Source organism: Gobio gobio, assembly GCF_949357685.1.
Source record: "Gobio gobio genome assembly, chromosome: 22".
Lineage (NCBI taxonomy): Eukaryota > Metazoa > Chordata > Actinopteri > Cypriniformes > Gobionidae > Gobio > Gobio gobio.
In genome coordinates this window covers 46,053,276-46,072,615 of record NC_137118.1, presented here as the reverse complement: position 1 = coordinate 46,072,615, position 19,340 = coordinate 46,053,276, and the positions used below count along the sequence as shown (strand labels likewise).

At 40.4% G+C, this 19,340-nt stretch overlaps 1 protein-coding gene across 5 annotated transcripts in view; it reads right to left on the bottom strand.

The window, feature by feature from the left end:
• Nucleotides 1-3,608: 3,608 nt before the first annotated feature.
• Nucleotides 3,609-19,340, bottom strand: part of nup155 (nucleoporin 155) — a 64,147-nt gene continuing 48,415 nt past the window's right edge. For 3 of the 5 annotated variants that reach the window (XM_079805428.1, XM_079805429.1, XM_079805430.1), the window contains exons 29-34: nt 9,368-9,481; nt 9,169-9,289; nt 8,985-9,095; nt 7,801-7,937; nt 6,666-6,772; nt 3,609-4,304 (exon numbers count right to left, since the gene is read on the bottom strand). In XM_079805428.1, coding sequence (XP_079661554.1) covers nt 4,166-4,304; nt 6,666-6,772; nt 7,801-7,937; nt 8,985-9,095; nt 9,169-9,289; nt 9,368-9,481 — 729 coding nt within the window. In that variant the 3' untranslated portion in view covers nt 3,609-4,165. The remainder of the gene's footprint in view (nt 4,305-6,665; nt 6,773-7,800; nt 7,938-8,984; nt 9,096-9,168; nt 9,290-9,367; nt 9,482-19,340) is intronic. The other 2 variants (XM_079805431.1, XM_079805432.1) reach the window with 1 other exon arrangement.

The window sequence follows — 19,340 nt, the reverse complement described above, 5'->3', positions numbered from 1 at the left end:
TTTATTTAAAAAAATTAATAATGTTTTCACTAGACTTTTTTAGAAATGAGAAATGAATTAAATTTATAAAAAAATTACGCAAATGTATTTATTTACTTATTTTAATTTTATTATTTATTTTAATATGTTTTATCATATGTTAATTTAATATGGACTGACTTATGTTTTAATCTTATTCATTTATTTTAATCTAATTTATTGATGTAATTTTATTATATATATATAGAGATAGAAGTATTTCTCAAACTTTTGTTTGATGTTTAAGCTAATTTATTTATTATTATTTTTATTAATTATATTTTTTTTAGTTTTACTCAAGGATTTTACAGATATTTATTTTTATCTCATTTAATGAATAATTTTTTTACGTTTATAATGTTAATTTAACATTCAATCATATTTGTTTAATGCAATTTATTAAACTTTTAATAAAAAAAATTCACTAGACTTAAGCAAATTTTGAAATAAAAAATTAAGCAAAATGTATTTATTTACTTATTTTAATTGTATTATTTATTTTAATATGTTTTATCATATGTTAATTTAATATTGACTGACTTGTTTGTTTTATTTTTTCATTTTTCATGTTTTTTCTATAGACTTTTCCTTGGATGCCCAGTTTGTAAAAAACCCTGTTATAAGCGGTCTGAAATGTGCCCTTGGTAAAAACTTTCATAACACAGATAAAAGTGTAAAGTTTGGTGTATGTAAAGCTGCTGAAGTGGAGAAAAAAAACCTCTCAATCAACAGATGCAAATAAATAAAAGTGCAATAAAATTGTGTATTTTGGATTCATGAATAAACTGCCTTCAAAACTGACCAGTGCATTGGAAAAAAAAGTCTTTGCATGAAGCGCAAACATGTAATTAATGTAAATACATCTGTTATTTCACGTTTGTTTTGTATGAAATGCGTGTGTGAATTGTAGCAAAAGATGCTGTATCATTTTTCCACCACCAAAGCAAAAGCTGAGGTTTGTCCCTCCTGAGCTTCACTAATTGCTGCCGGTAATCACTGTAATTATGTTCGTTATGCCACTTAACACATTATAAACCTGCATATGACTGCAATACTCGTCATGTTATGTTTGCCATGATATCAGCATAATCTGCTAACAAAGACAAAAGACGATAATAAAAGACATCAAATTATAGTAAATATATTTACAGTATACATACAGTATATATAGTGTATAAAGTTTCTAATATACTATATTAAATTCTGTGTGTGTATATATATATATATATATATATATATTAGGCAGCAAGTGAACATTTTGTCCTCAGAGTTGATGTGTCAGAAGCAGGAAAAATGGGCAAGCGTAAGGATTTGAGCGAGTTTGACAAGGGCCAGATTGTGACGGCTAGAGGACTGGGTCAGAGCATCTCCAAAACTGCAGCTCTTGTGAAGATCAAAAGTGCTCAGAGGAAGGACCAGTGGAGAACCGGCCACAGGGTCATGAAGGACCAGTGGAGAACCGGCCACAGGGTCATGGAGAACCAGTGGAGAACCGGCCACAGGGTCATGGAGAACCAGTGGAGAACCGGCCACAGGGTCATGGAGAACCAGTGGAGAACCGGCCACAGAGTCATGAAGGACCAGTGGAGAACCGGCCACAGGGTCATGAAGGACCAGTGGAGAACCGGCCACAGGGTCATGGAGAACCAGTGGAGAACCGGCCACAGGGTCATGGAAGACCAGTGGAGAACCGGCCACAGGGTCATGGAGGACCAGTGGAGAACCGGCCACAGGATCATGGAGGACCAGTGGAGAACCGGCCACAGGGTCATGGAGGACCAGTGGAGAACCGGCCACAGGATCATGGAGGACCAGTGGAGAACCGGCCACAGGGTCATGGAGGACCAGTGGAGAACCGGCCACAGGGTCATGGAGGACCAGTGGAGAACCGGCCACAGGGTCATGAAGGACCAGTGGAGAACCGCCCACAGGGTCATGGAGGACCAGTGGAGAACCGGCCACAGGATCATGGAGGACCAGTGGAGAACCGGCCACAGGATCATGGAGGACCAGTGGAGAACCGGCCACAGGGTCATGAAGGACCAGTGGAGAACCGCCCACAGGGTCATGGAGAACCAGTGGAGAACCGGCCACAGGGTCATGGAGGACCAGTGGAGAACCGGCCACAGGGTCATGAAGGACCAGTGGAGAACCGGCCACAGGGTCATGAAGGACCAGTGGAGAACCGGCCACAGGGTCATGGAGGACCAGTGGAGAACCGGCCACAGGGTCATGGAGGACCAGTGGAGAACCGGCCACAGGGTCATGGAGGACCAGTGGAGAACCGGCCACAGGGTCATGGAGGACCAGTGGAGAACCGGCCACAGGATCATGGAGGACCAGTGGAGAACCGGCCACAGGATCATGGAGGACCAGTGGAGAACCGGCCACAGGATCATGGAGGACCAGTGGAGAACCGGCCACAGGATCATGGAGGACCAGTGGAGAACCGGCCACAGGATCATGGAGGACCAGTGGAGAACCAGCCACAGGGTCATGGAGGACCAGTGGAGAACCGGCCACAGGGTCATGAAGGACCAGTGGAGAACCGGCCACAGGGTCATGGAGGACCAGTGGAGAACCGGCCACAGGGTCATGAAGGACCAGTGGAGAACCGGCCACAGGGTCATGGAGGACCAGTGGAGAAACGGCCACAGGGTCATGAAGGACCAGTGGAGAACCGGCCACAGGGTCATGAAGGACCAGTGGAGAACCGGCCACAGGGTCATGGAGGACCAGTGGAGAACCGGCCACAGGGTCATGGGCGGCCGAGGCTCATTGATGCCCGTGTGGGTCGATCAAACAGACGAGCTACTGGAGCTCAAACTGCTCCAGAAGTTAATGCTGGTTCTGATAGAAAGGTGTCAGAATACACAGAGCAGCTCAGTTTGTGGAGTATGGGGCGGCACAGCCGCTGACCAGTGCCCATGTTGACCCCTGACCCCGCCCAAAGCACCAACAGTGGCCCGTGAGCATCAGAACTGGACCACGGAGCAATGGAAGAAGGAGGCCTGGTCTGATGATCACGTGTTCTTCTACATCAGTGGATGGCCAGGTGTGTGTGTGTGGCTTACCTGGAGAACACATGGCACCAGGTGCATTATGGGAAGAAGGCGTGGCGGAGGCAGTGATGCTTTGGGCAATGTTCTACAGGGAAACCTTGGGTCCTCCATCATGTGGATGTGACTCTGACACGCTCCACCTACCTAAGCATTGTTGAGCCCATGTCCAGCCTTTCATGGAGACGGTTTTCCCTGTGGCTGTGGCTCTTTCAGCAGATAATGCGCCGCCACAAAGCACAAATGCTTCAGGAATGGTTTGAGGAGCACAACGACAAGTTTGAGGTGTTGATCTCAATCCAATCGAGCATCTGTGGGATGAGCTGAACAAACAAGTCCGATCCATGGCGGCGCCACCTCTCAACTTACAGGATTTAAAGGATCTGCTGCTAACATCTTGGTGCCAGATACCACAGCACACCTTCAGGGGTCTAGTGGAGTTTATGTGGGCACAATATTAGGAATAATGTTATGCCTGATCGGTGTATAATTGTAAATAATTTGTACGTTAAAATGATAAATTACACAATTGTAATTTAAAACAAAACCTTTTATTATATTCAAATCATTTGCAATACACATTACACAAAACTAAAGGCTGGTTGGAAACAATTCAGACTTTCATAAAAATGAGTCCTTCTCATAAAACAGTGGCCCTGCTCACACAAACCGCTCCGCTTTCCTTTCAGTGAAGAAACCCTAAAACAGCCCTGATGGGAACGTGCCTCAGATACTGCTCTATCCTCAGCGTTTGCACACATTAAAAAAATGTTACAGAACTCCCAGGAAGTGTTGTAGCAGTAGAAAATATGACGGGGCAGTTTATGAAGAAATACTGTACAGATACCAATGATTAACTAAAGCCAGATTTATAGATTCACCCTCATATGTGTAATTCTGAGCACTGAGGATCACAAAAACTAACGCAAACCAAAGAACACACACCTGAAGGGTTTATTTTGGCCGTCTATGAGCATGTCCATGGCTGGATGAGTGACATTATTATTTCTGGCACAGTAAATATAAAGCCTGAGGAGCTGCTGTAGTATCAGGACTGTAAACACTGGTGTTAGGTCAGTAACCTTCACTCAATGGAGCTTCTCCAGTTTGGCCTGAAGGGATTTGAAGTTGCGTATGATGTCCTGCAGGGCGGCGTTCGGACTCAAGGACTGCAGCTCCACCAGATAACCACAGATGTTATCCAGACACGCGTTAGTGAACCTCCGTCTGCAGAGAGAGAGAGCGAGAGAGAGCGAGAGAGAGCGAGAGAGAGCGAGAGAGAGAGCGAGAGAGAGCGAGAGAGAGAGCGAGAGAGAGAGCGAGAGAGAGCGAGAGAGAGAGAGAGCGAGAGAGAGAGAGCGAGAGAGAGAGAGAGAGAGAGAGAGAAGGGTATGAAGTAGGGTTGCAACAAACGATTATTTTAATAATCGATTAATCTGTCGATTATTCAGAACGATTAATCGACTAATCATCTATTATTGTCATTGCCATCAACGACTAATCAGTAAGTTTTGAACTATTATTCAGCTTTTTCAATTACATATTCTAACTATAATATCTAAAAAAGAAAGTCACTTCAGCTTTTGAAATGGTTGTTTTAATTAACTTTGAGCCAAGTTCTCAGAACTCAAATCACACACAAATGGTCTAAAGCAATGTTTAAATATTCAGTTCTCTTTCAATTGAAAAAATAAAAATAATAATAAACAAAAATTAGCTTCATTACAGACAAAAAAAAATAGACGTTTGAATGTAAACATCTCTTGGCAGCAGTATTAAGAGCTTCATAATAGGCCACTGCTTTTCTTAGAACTAAAACAGAAAAAGACATTTACTTCAGGACACAAAAATATGAATCTGCAAATGACATTGCAGACAAAATGACATAATATTAATCTCTTACATGACAATTGAGCTGACAGATTCTCATTCACCTTTTAATTAACAGTATGAAAAAGTAACTGACATGATATTCTTCCTAACATCGCCTTTTGTGAGTCTTCATGCATATGGAACAAAATACAGGAAAGTGATGAGACTATAATACTTAATAGTGTTATAATAATAAAAACAGTCCTGACTCCAAGATCAAACTTTATTCTAAGCTAAATAAATCATCACATTACTGTAATTATATTATTATTGTTAATATTACAATTATTAGTAGTATTGCATTCTCTAATAAAGTGATTTACCGCTAGTTAGTTAGTTGTTTCCTCTTTAAGTGCTCCATCATGCACGTTGTGCTCCCGTGAAAAGTTTGGCCTTCACGTCTCAGTCAGCTCCTGGTTCAGTGGTCAGGACACAAGGGCTGATCCCTGATCAGTGCCCTGACTACTGACCTAGGGAGATGATTGAGACGCAGCCTTAGTTTGAAGTTTTGTGAAACTTTCCCACATCTTGCTAGTTCAGATTTGTTTGCACTCCGTCATTCGCGCTGTTTTCTTCTACCGCAACATTTGTAATGCTGCGTTCACACCAAACACGAATTGAGCGTCTGGCGCGAGTGATTTCAATGTTAAGTCAATGGAAAGGCGCGTTGACGCACGTCTGGAGGTCCCGCGGCGCGGAAGGAGCGTTTCGCGCGGCACGAATGACGCGAATTGAGCGTCTTGTGCGTTACACGCGCGTGGTGCTTTTTGTGCATTCACGCATTTGAAGCGAATTCGCGTCTGACGCCAGAGTTGAAAAATTTGAACTTTGCCGTCAATTCGCGCCGCGTTAACCAATCAGGAGCCTGCTCGCTGCGGTCACGTGGTAAAGTGACGTCATGAGAAACCCTGCATAAATTAAAAATAGTACTATTGTGTCACAAAATGTAGTTTTAAGACTTTTTCAGGTGAGAATGTAGTAGTTTAAAGCTCAAACCTGTGGTTTATTTATAAAGAGAGTGCCTATTTAAAAAATTATCTTGCGTTTTTGGAGTTGTGAGATCCAGGCGATCAGCAGGTGCTCAGCGCTCATTAACCCCGGCGAGAGCAGCCTTTCCTCGGCCAGTCCTTCTGCCGTCTGCCGCTGCTCTGATGGCCTGTAGTGGTTCGTCTTGTGTGGATCTAACGGCCGATCTTTGGTGTCATGAATCTATAATTTGTTGTCTGCCAAATCGTTTTGACTGAGGGCAAAGAGAAGTTTCATAACTTTATATTTTAAGGATATTTAAATATAGATGCAGTGAAGATAATGTAGGAGTTGCCTGGACCACATTTGTGTGACTATTAATGCTTAATATATATTTTTAATGAAAATGAAAAGAGGCAGAGTGGTGTTTTATGACATATTTCTCCTGGAGTGCCTTGAACGCACGTCAATTTCACTTCCAGCGCTCGATTTCTAAGCGCGTCCAATTCGCGCGGACGCGCGAATGCATTAAAGATGTTTGTGCGTGAAACTTGACGCGGTAGACACGATTTTGACGCTCTATTCGCGCTTGCTGTAAACACAGCATAAGGGCTGCATTACACTCTAGCTCTACAGCGCCATAGCGGTCAAATCGCCATATTGCAGGCGCTTTCATTAGGTCACAATGTCGACTAATCGTTTCAGCCCTAGTATGAAGTGTATGACAGATGTGGCGCACATGATGTGTACCTGTCATAGGTGGGCACGTGACTGGGGTCGTCCACATATCCCGTCAGGAGCACATGGATGCACTGCACCAGGTGAAGGGGCTTCTTCAGGCGCTGCCAGCACGGGTCCTACAAACACACACCATTCAGGATATATGTTTAGAATGACTGTGAATGAATTTGAATAAAAACTAAATAAATATACTATATAACTATTATATATACACTATAAATAAATAAAACTACCTTTAAGCAGTTCTTAAAGAGGATTATGAATAAATATATAACTACCGTTAAGCAATCCTTATATAGGATTATTGATCAATAAATAAAATAAATAATACATATTGAAATAAATAAGTATACATTAACCCTCTGGGGTTCTTCATTTATGAGAGACACTCAGGACCTTCGGGTCAAAAATGATCTGGAGGGCGGGATTAAGATAAAAAAAAGATTTGAGTAAAATCAATGAAATATATTTTTGTTCAATAATATTTTTTCTTTTCTTTTTTGGTGTTGAGATAATTTTATGATTAATAATTAATATTTATGCAATAATTATGACCTATTTTTTCCCATTGAATATAATAAATGTATATTTATATATAATTTTTTTATTAAAGCTGTATTTCATTTTAGAGTCAAGCCTAGGCCTCATGAAAGCAATTTTTTAAATGAGATCGGTGCCATCCGGTGGACACATTGAGCATTTTAATCACGCAATAGCACATTTTTACCACTATAGTGGATCTTGCGTTTTATAAAAAATTTTACAAAATTGTAGCTTCATCAGAATGGTCCGAAACTTGGTGACTTTATTGGTACTTGGTATATGAACACCCCAAAAAATTGGGGACAGGATTTGAAAAGTCTAAGTGGTCGTAAAAAAAAAAGAAGTCACATTCAGGACCTTTGGGTCAAAAAGTTAACCACTCCCCTCCAACCGCCAGTCTCTATGAGCGAGGGATTTCCGTTTCACTTGGAAATGCGTCACAACACTGAAGTGAAGTCACGCTTCACGGGGACTTCAAACAATCCTTGAGAGGATTATTACACAAAATGCACAAACTGGAATGATCTCATGGTTTGAGATGCCCGTCTAATAAAAGCTCCAAATCTGAACGTGGCGGTAGTTCATCACTCAGTTCTCGTACCCGCGTCTTGACGAGCTGGTCATAGACCTCCAGCAGCCGCGGAAGCTGAACTCCAATTTCCTGCATGGTGAAGGTGACAAAGCCCACGTCCCAGTTTAACCGGCACACTTCCTGTTCCAGAAACTTCACCAGGAAATCTGAAGATCACATAAAACAGCATAAAGATAAAGGGTTAGTTCACCCAAAAATGAAAATTCTGTCATTAATTACTCACCCTCATGTCGTTGGACACCCGTCAGACCTCCGTTCATCTTCAGACACAAATGAAGATATTTTAGTGTAAAGCTGATGCTGAGAAAGGCTTCAGATAGGCCTCCATTGGCATTCAGTACACTTATACTCCCAAGACCCATAAAAGGCACTAAAAACGTCGTTACAAAGTCCATCTCACCACAGCGGCTCTACAATAATCTTACGATGCGACGACAATAGTTTTTGTGCGCCAAAAAAAATCTAAATAACACCTTTATCCAATTTGTTCTCGTCTTCCATGTGTGCCTCCACGATGCATGCGCGAGAATATGACGTAGCGTCGGCGTTCGGGAATCCATGAAATGCTCACTTTAGCCCCATTTTGAGAACTACGGCGAGACCTAAAGCACGATCAGTGTAGAATTCAACAGCTGAGATACGCGCGTCTTCCTCTGCTTGTAAACAAATCTCTTCTGGGTCATGTGTCCGAACGCCGGATCTGCTCATATTCTCGCGCATGCGTCGTGGAGACACACACGGAAGACAAGAACAAGCTGGATAAAGGTGTTATTTAGATTTTTTTTGCGCACAAAAACTATTGTCGTCGCATCGTAAAATTATTGTAGAGTCACTGTGGTGAGATGGACTTTGTAACGACGTTTTTAGTGCCTTTTATGGGTCTTGTGAGTGTAAATGTACTGAATGCCAATGGAGGCCTATCTGAAGCCTTTCTCAGCATCAGCTTTACACTAAAATATCTTCATTTGTGTCTGAAGATGAACGGAGGTCTAACGGGTGTCCAACCACATGAGGGTGAATAATTAATGACAAAATTTTCATTTTTGGGTGAACTAACCCTTTAAAGATGAATCACTTGAGCTTCAGTGTAAAACTGATCTGGGAAGGCAAACGGTACCTTCTATATGTAAAGCACTTTGAGTGCCTAGAAAAGCGCTATATAAATGTAACAAATTATTATTATTAATTATTACCTAAAGGAAAGTATCGCGGTGTCCCAGCGTACAACTTCCCCAGCGACACGAGCTTCAGGCTCATCGCTCTCATCCGGTCCGCCGGGCTCATGGCCACACTGTCGCTCAGCTCTGAAACACACAACACGTCATCAGACACACTGATCCACGACACAGGAAGATGCCCGAACCGGAGAGGCTTTACCCTTCTCGATGATCTCCTGCCACAGCGAGTGCACCAGGATGGGATCCGAATGTCCCGCGCAGTGAATTATAGCCAGCTTACACTCCGACAACCGGAAGTGATCCGCAAACTCGCCATACAGCTAGAGGAGAAATGATGATACCGATTAGGAAGCGCACATTCATAACCAAACATGCTCAACTGAAGCATCTTCACTTACCTTAGTGATGTCCATGAGCTCAGAGTCCAGCTGAGTAATGGCTCCCTGCACAGAGGGATGCTGGGAATACTGTCTGCGGAGCGTTTCCTGGATCTGCACCTGAATCCGCACCACCTGGAGGATCACAACAGCATTACGGCTCTCTTCCACTTATAAATAATCTTCCTCACTGTAGAATGATGGACTTGAAATTGTTTGAAAATGGCCGTATAACCTAGCCTGACGTCGTCATACTCAATTCTAGTCAGAATATGAGTCTGATCTGCTCCGTTGGGCTGTGATTATGGGGCGTGTTTCAAAAGAACCAGGAAAGACCTCAATTGGATAGACCTACAACCAATCAGAGCAACGGAGCGACGCATAACGTTAGTTGTCAAATGCCAACAGAACTCAACTGCACTGTGTTGCCAAGTCCGCGGGTTGAAGCGACCCCAATTATGTGATATAAAGACCCAGGAATGCGAATTTTAGCTGCAGCCCTGCCAAAATAACACATATTACCCCCCAAATGCCTTTTTTCCCCCGGAAACCCCCCTGGAAAGCTATTGGGCTTGTTTTTGGCTAGTTTACTTTTGAGGAACGTTAGCAATTGGGCAGGTTTTGTTGTAAAAACTTGGCAACCCTGTCTGCCCGCATGCTGGAATAAGTAACGTTAGAAGAAAAAGATGAGTGTAAACGATCTTTGCCGGTGTTGTAAAAGAATTTAAGGATACACAGAGTACTTACCAACACCATCATCATTTCTGAGAGAAATAGTAAAGGTGAACGCATATACGAACAAGTTCTCCGTTTAGGATTAGAACAAATACAACCCAAGCGCCTTTGATGACGTGGATGATTACGTTACTGTTGATCATCTGTCCATCATCGTCTAAAGCCCGCCCTGACAATTTCATTGGTCACAGCGTGTGAATCTACCACTTGATTTTTGCACTATGTGAGATGTGAGAGTAATTTATTACCTTCTGGGGAATTAGAGAACAGGTAAGCAGGTCGCGCGACATACATACTGCCCGCAGTTATCAAATCTTATACACACCAGGTAAGAGGTGAGCGCCCCTTTTGTATTTTTGTTCTTATGTAGAGTAGGTTTAGTTATGGCGTCAGATGCGCCGAAGATTTCATTTTTCTTTGGTTAGTAAGTTTAGAGGGTTTTGGGGAACTTAGTTTATGAATTGTTGGTTTTCTTCTTTTCTTTGATTTGGCGCCGCCCTAGTTCCTCTTTCCCCATTCAGCTTATTTCCCTTTATATTTTCTTACTGCATTCATTGTAATATAGCGCACGCATATACATATTAGGGATGGCTCGATACCACAATTTTGTCTTCGGTACGGTACCACAATCTAATACCGAAGTACCGATATTAAATCGATACCATACAGGGTCTGAATTTTGATGCGGGTATTGCGCATAATTTTACTCACTCTCGCAAGTTTTGGGTTTATGAAGCGGGAAATTACCGCAAATGTTAATTATTAAATTAATCAACAAAGATTGTCACATCAATCAGTCATTTGGAAACTTTTTTGTAAGTAATTTCAGCATTACACCTCATCGCACCTGCACTATAAAAGCAATTTGCGCGCTCAGATTCAACACTTGCGGGACAACTGACGGAAATCCCTGCCCACGTCTTTTTAAATCTCGCCAATTTGAACATGCAAGCGATTTTATAGCATTTCGTAACACATATGGGATGAGAGCTCTTTAAGAGAGTTTTCTTTCCGCTCATGCCAACAACAAACACACACACACACACACACACACACACGCCTAAAGAGCTTGCGCATTCCAAATTAAGTTGTTTTTCCTCAGTCAAATACACACAAAATTATGTCAAAAATGTCAATCTTTAGTGAGTAGTCACATAAACACAGTTGGTTATGTCTTTCGCGGATGTAAATAGTGCAATAGTATGCGTGCAAATATTATGAGGTCTAAACATCACTGGTTGAAACGAACGCTGGAGATTTCTTTATATTTAAACAATACGATCTTATGTATGTGCGTTAATCAGTGTTAAAAGAAAAATGTCTAAATTAGATCGTTAGAATGATGCACTCACCTGTCGATCTCTTTAATTAAGTGACGATGCTTGGCAAGGTTGGATGGTTCTTCAGCAGTTTTATAAGCAAAGTAATTCCAAATTTCACGTCTACTCTCTTTATTAATGAGCTTTGTGCGTGTTGAGTGAGATTCAACTGCTGTATTCATCTTGTTCTGTTGCCACATTTGCCGGTTTCACGTCAGTTTGGGTAGCGCGCTGCCACCTAGCGGTGAACTTAGGAACAGCAGCATATACCGAAATGAGCAAAATCATGATATCGTACCGTTTTAAATAAAATATATACCGGTATTTTTCCAGTACCGGTATACCGCGCATCCCTAATACATATTAGTGGCTTCGGCTTGATGCACCAATAAATCAATTGGCCTTATTTCACTGCGTGTCTGGTCTTTTCTGCTGCCCGCTCCATGTAAGCATTATTAAGATCTAAATGTTACGTTCCAACCCTAGACCTTTAAAAGTTCGTAACAGAACAGTTTCTGTTCGGGAATAATTACTTCTCTACCGATCAAGTCCAGACCGAACTGCCCGAGTAAATATGTTGTGGGCGGGGCTAAGTTCGGCTGGCATCCAGGCTACGTATAACCCTTCCTAACCCTAATTGACCTTTACGGTGCCCCAGACACATCGTTTTAACATTTTTGTAGCATAAACACCATCAAACCGATGAGAGCTTAGGATCTTCCAATGTTTCTCTATGGCACTGAAACCTAAAGATATGCCGGTCCCAGAGCAACTAATACTCAACTGCTATTGGCTCATCTGTGTTCAGGGGGAGGGGCTTAACAATAGGTCAATTACTTGTCTAAGATCATTGCTGATGTCTTTCCTCCTTGGCATTATGTTAACAAACACCTGAAGGCTCCATACCAGCAAACTGACAATACTTCTGCTTTTATAGAGGTGATCACACTTGCTGAAGCCATCTTTTATAATGTCCTGATTCATAAAACCATAGAGTTCAATAGGGTGTCCTTTCTTTTTCACTGTATATGTGAGCTAGGATTGGCCAAACAAAGTTATGCAGATAGAAATGAGTCATCTGTCATTCCTCCTAAACTTGAAACAATCAAAGCTAGAGGGAAATGCTGGACACACCCTCTGAAGTGCTTTTGTACTGTTCAAATGGTGATGAGGACGGTTCTAGAACAGGTCTGGCTCCATAGCTCAGTGGTTAGAGCACTGGTCTTGTAAACCAGGGGTCGCGAGTTCGATCCTCGCTGGGGCCTGAGAATCAATTTTGTACAAGTATCAAAAACTATTTAACTCACTTGTGTGCTGAGCTCCTACCAAAAGCAATCTATTGTGTCTATATGTAGTATCAGATTTATATACAACATTTGAAAATTAAGAAATTAAACTAGGGATGAAAATTGCGGCCGATACCGATAACAGATCATTCTTTATATTTGAAAGTCGATAACCGATATATTGGCCGATAAATTTAAATCCAAATTTTTATATAATATTTTAGAGCCTGATTAAAAAATCAAAAGTCTCAGCATTAAAGCCATGTCCCAAACACACAATTATGATGTTCTCATGATAATGTTATGTCGTCTATATGACAGACTTGAGCTGCTTATGATGCTCTGAACTGTATTTTCCTCTTCTGAAGTGATTACAATCATATTTCAATCAATTCAAACCCATCATGATGAACAGTGAGCATCTGAAGTGTCTCAGCTGAAGGAAATAATACATTATTTATCCGCTTTAGTATATCGGACGAATTCTCTCATCGGGCCGACATTAAGAATGAACATTTATTGGCCGATACCGATATGGTGGACGATATATCGGGTATCCCAAAGTTAAACAATACAATTTTGAAATGTTAAAAATATATTTTTAAAAATATTATTATTAGATTTCTTAAAAATCTATTTTTAATTTTACAGTACAGTTTTAGTTGAAATATTTAGGGTTTCTGCAGGTTTTATGAAAGTAAATTTAAAACCTTTTTAAAGGGGTGATGAATTGAGAAATCAACTTTCCCTTGAGCTTTTGATATATAAAAGGTCATGGTAATATAAGAATATCCTGTAAGTTTCAGAGCTAAATAATCCTTGTTAGTCAAAGAAAAGCTTTTATTGACACCAGGCCCAGAAAACGCTCAATCTCAGGATGTGCCGGCTATGACGTGAGAGTGTAGTGAAGCACCGCCTCAACAGAAGAAGAACAACGCCTGATTCTGTAGCCCCGCCCACCAACTCGTGCCACTAACATGACAGCTAAGAGCAGCATAGAGCTAAACAACATCGAATTTCTAACCAGTAAACATACCACATAAGCTTAACTCGGATTCCAATATTATGAATGCATGGATGAACTTTATTTTTAATGAATATCCAGCTCATGTGAGCAAGACATTGAGTGTTTGTTCCTTCATTTAACCACGGATTCGTTTGTAAACAAGAGACTGGATTTGCAGACAGGACGAGATTACATGAACAATGGAAGCAACACACTAATGTGAGTAAAACATGTTTTTTATATGTGATAGTATTGTATTGTTACAGATCGTTTGATGTCTATGGATTATGTGTACGTGTCTAAGTGAACATACATCAGCACGCTGTCAGAGGCTGGAGAATACTTTATTTGTGGTGTTGTTGGTTCATTACCGTCTTGATGTGCGTTGTTCACTCTCTTGACTCGATATTTGAAGGGCGCGCGGATGTGTGTGTGTACGGTTTGTGGTTATATTCATCGATCGGGCGGGCCAAGTAACGTTAATAAAAAAAATATTCCAATCACTTGCGGGGGGGATGAGAGATTAATCATTGTGTTTGTTTGATAAAGACGATTTGAATAAAAAAATGACGATGTAATGTCATGTGTTGTTCATCTGGGGTTGTATTTACATAATTTTAAGACCAGATAATCTTTTATAATGTCCTGATTCATAAAACCATAGAGTTCAATAGGGTGTCCTTTCTTTTTCACTGTATATGTGAGCTAGGATTGGCCAAACAACGTTATGCAGATAGAAATGAGTCATCTGTCAATCCTCCTAAACTTGAAACAATCAAAGCTAGAGGGAAATGCTGGACACACCCTCTGAAGTGCTTTTGTACTGTTCAAATAGTGATGAGGACGGTTCTAGAACAGGTCTGGCTCCATAGCTCAGTGGTTAGAGCACTGGTCTTGTAAACCAGGGGTCGCGAGTTCGATCCTCGCTGGGGCCTGAGAATCAATTTTGCACAAGTATCAAAAACTATTTAACTAGAGGAACACTTACAAATCAACACGTCTGTCGCTTGTGTGCTGAGCTCCTACAAAAAGCAATCTATTGTGTCTATATGTAGTATCAGATTGATATACAACATTTGAAAATTAAGAAATTAAACTAGGGATGAAAATTGCGGCCGATACCGATAATTGATAATTCTTTATATTTGAAAGTCGATAACCGATATATTGGCCGATAAATTTAAATCAAAATTTTTATATAATATTTTAGAGCCTGATTACAAAATCAAAAGTCTCAGCATTAAAGCCATGTCCCAAACACACAATTATGATGTTCTCATGATAATGTTATGTCGTCTATATGACAGATTTGAGCTGCTTATGATGCTCTGAACTGTATTTTCCTCTTCTGAAGTGATTACAATCATATTTCAATCAATTCAAACCCATCATGATGAACAGTGAGCATCTGAAGTGTCTCAGCTGAAGGAAATAATACATTATTTATCCGCTTTAGTATATAGGACGAATTCTCTCATCGGGCCGATAATGATAACATTAAAGGGTTAGTTCACCCAAAAATGAAAATTCTGTCATTAATTACTCACCCTCATGTCGTTGGACACCCGTAAGTCCTCCGTTCATATTCGGAACACAAATGAAGATATTTTAGTTGAAATCTGATGCTGAGAAAGGCTTCAGATAGGCCTCCATTGGCATTCAGTACATTGACACTTCCAAGATCCATGAAAGGCACTTAAAACGTCGTTACAAAGTCTATCTCACCACAGCGGCTCTACAATAATCATACAATGCGACGACAATAGTTTTTGTGCGCAAAAAAAAATCAAAATAACACCTTTATCCAACTTGTTCTCGACTTCCGTGTGTGTCTCCACGACGCATGCGTGCGAATATGACGTAGCGCCGGTGTTCGGGAATCGATGAAATGCACACTTTAGCCCCATTTTGAGAACTACACCGAGACCTAAAGCACGATCAATGTAGAATCCAACAGCTGAGATACGCGCGTCTTCCTCTGCTTGTAAACAAATCTCTTCTGGGTCATGTGTCCGAACGCCGGATCTGCGTCATATTCTCGCGCATGCGTCGTGGAGACACACACGGAAGTCGAGAACAAGTTGGATAAAGGCGTTATTTAGATTTTTTTTTGCGCACAAAAACTATTGTCGTCGCATCGTAAGATTATTGTAGAGCCGCTGTGGTGAGATAGACTTTGTAACGACGTTTTAAGTGCCTTTCATGGATCTTGGGAGTATAAGTGTACTGAATGCCAATGGAGGCCTATCTGAAGCCTTTCTCAGCCATCAGCTTTCAACTAAAATATCTCCATTTGTGTTCCGAATATGAACGGAGGACTTACGGGTGTCCAACGACATGAGGGTGAGTAATTAATGACAGAATTTTCATTTTTGGGTGAACTAACCCTTTAAGAATGAACATTTATTGGCCGATACCGATATGGTGGACGATATATCGGGTATCCCAAAGTTAAACAATACAATTTTGAAATGTTAAAAATATATTTTTAAAAATATTATTATTAGATTTCTTAAAAATCTATTTTTAATTTTACAGTACAGTTTTAGTTGAAATATTTAGGGTTTCTGCAGGTTTTATGAAAGTAAATTTAAAACCTTTTTAAAGAGGTGATGAATTGAGAAATCAACTTTCCCTTGAGCTTTTGATATATAAAAGGTCATGGTAATATAAGAATATCCTGTAAGTTTCAGAGCTAAATAATCCTTGTTAGTCAAAGAAAAGCTTTTATTGACACCAGGCCCAGAAAACGCTCGATCTCAGGATGTGCCGGCTATGACGTGAGAGTGTAGTGAAGCACTGCCTTAACAGAAGAAGAACAACGCCTGATTCTGTAGCCCCGCCCACCAACTCGTGCCACTAACATGACAGCTAAGAGCAGCATAGAGCTAAACAACATCGAATTTCTAACCAGTAAACATACCACATAAGCTTAACTCGGATTCCAATATTATGAATGCATGGATGAACTTTATTTTTAATGAATATCCAGCTCATGTGAGCAAGACATTGAGTGTTTGTTCCTTCATTTAACCACGGATTCGTTTGTAAACAAGAGACTGGATTTGCAGACAGGACGAGATTACATGAACAATGGAAGCAACACACTAATGTGAGTAAAACATGTTTTTTATATGTGATAGTATTGTATTGTTACAGATCGTTTGATGTCTATGGATTATGTGTACGTGTCTAAGTGAACATACATCAGCACGCTGTCAGAGGCTGGAGAATACTTTATTTGTGGTGTTGTTGGTTCATTACCGTCTTGATGTGCGTTGTTCACTCTCTTGACTCGATATTTGAAGGGCGCGCGGATGTGTGTGTGTACGGTTTGCGGTTATATTCATCGATCGGGCGGGCCAAGTAACGTTAATAAAAAAAATATTCCAATCACTTGCGGGGGGGATGAGAGATTAATCATTGTGTTTGTTTGATAAAGACGATTTGAATAAAAAAATGACGATGTAATGTCATGTGTTGTTCATCTGGGGTTGTATTTACATAATTTTAAGACCAGATAATCTTTTATAATGTCCTGATTCATAAAACCATAGAGTTCAATAGGGTGTCCTTTCTTTTTCACTGTATATGTGAGCTAGGATTGGCCAAACAACGTTATGCAGATAGAAATGAGTCATCTGTCAATCCTCCTAAACTTGAAACAATCAAAGCTAGAGGGAAATGCTGGACACACCCTCTGAAGTGCTTTTGTACTGTTCAAATGGTGATGAGGACGGTTCTAGAACAGGTCTGGCTCCATAGCTCAGTGGTTAGAGCACTGGTCTTGTAAACCAGGGGTCGCGAGTTCGATCCTCGCTGGGGCCTGAGAATCAATTTTGTACAAGTATCAAAAACTATTTAACTCACTTGTGTGCTGAGCTCCTACCAAAAGCAATCTATTGTGTCTATATGTAGTATATTTATATACAACATTTGAAAATTAAGAAATTAAACTAGGGATGAAAATTGCGGCCGATACCGATAACAGATAATTCTTTATATTTGAAAGTCGATAACCGATATATTGGCCGATAAATTTAAATCCAAATTTTTATATAATATTTTAGAGCCTGATTACAAAATCAAAAGTCTCAGCATTAAAGCCATGTCCCAAACACACAATTATGATGTTCTCATGATAATGTTATGTCGTCTATATGACAGACTTGAGCTGCTTATGATGCTCTGAACTGTATTTTCCTCTTCTGAAGTGATTACAATCATATTTCAATCAATTCAAACCCATCATGATGAACAGTGAGCATCTGAAGTGTCTCAGCTGAAGGAAATAATACATTATTTATCCGCTTTAGTATATCGGACGAATTCTCTCATCGGGCCGACATTAAGAATGAACATTTATTGGCCGATACCGATATGGTGGACGATATATCGGGTATCCCAAAGTTAAACAATACAATTTTGAAATGTTAAAAATCTATTTTTAAAAATATTATTATTAGATTTCTTAAAAATCTATTTTTAATTTTACAGTACAGTTTTAGTTGAAATATTTAGGGTTTCTGCAGGTTTTATGAAAGTAAATTTAAAACCTTTTTAAAGGGGTGATGAATTGAGAAATCAACTTTCCCTTGAGCTTTTGATATATAAAAGGTCATGGTAATATAAGAATATCCTGTAAGTTTCAGAGCTAAATAATCCTTGTTAGTCAAAGAAAAGCTTTTATTGACACCAGGCCCAGAAAACGCTCGATCTCAGGATGTGCCGGCTATGACGTGAGAGTGTAGTGAAGCACCGCCTCAACAGAAGAAGAACAACGCCTGATTCTGTAGCCCCGCCCACCAACTCGTGCCACTAACATGACAGCTAAGAGCAGCATAGAGCTAAACAACATCGAATTTCTAACCAGTAAACATACCACATAAGCTTAACTCGGATTCCAATATTATGAATGCATGGATGAACTTTATTTTTAATGAATATCCAGCTCATGTGAGCAAGACATTGAGTGTTTGTTCCTTCATTTAACCACGGATTCGTTTGTAAACAAGAGACTGGATTTGCAGACAGGACGAGATTACATGAACAAAGGAAGCAACACACTAATGTGAGTAAAACATGTTTTTTATATGTGATTGTATTGTTACAGATCGTTTGATGTCTATGGATTATGTGTACGTGTCTAAGTGAACATACATCAGCACGCTGCCAGAGGCTGGAGAATACTTTATTTGTGGTGTTGTTGGTTCATTACCGTCTTGATGTGCGTTGTTCACTCTCTTGACTCGATATTTGAAGGGCGCGCGCATGTGTGTGTGTACGGTTCGCGGTTATATTCATCGATCGGGCGGGCCAAGTAACGTTAATAAAAAAAATATTCCAATCACTTGCGGGGGGGATGAGAGATTAATCATTGTGTTTGTTTGATAAAGACGATTTGAATAAAAAATGACATGATGTAATGTCATGTGTTGTTCATCTGGGGTTGTATTTACATAATTTTAAGACCAGATAATCTTTTATAATGTCCTGATTCATAAAACCATAGAGTTCAATAGGGTGTCCTTTCTTTTTGACTGTATATGTGTGCTAGGATTGGCCAAACAAAGTTATGCAGATAGAAATGAGTCATCTGTCAATCCTCCTAAACTTGAAACAATCAAAGCTAGAGGGAAATGCTGGAC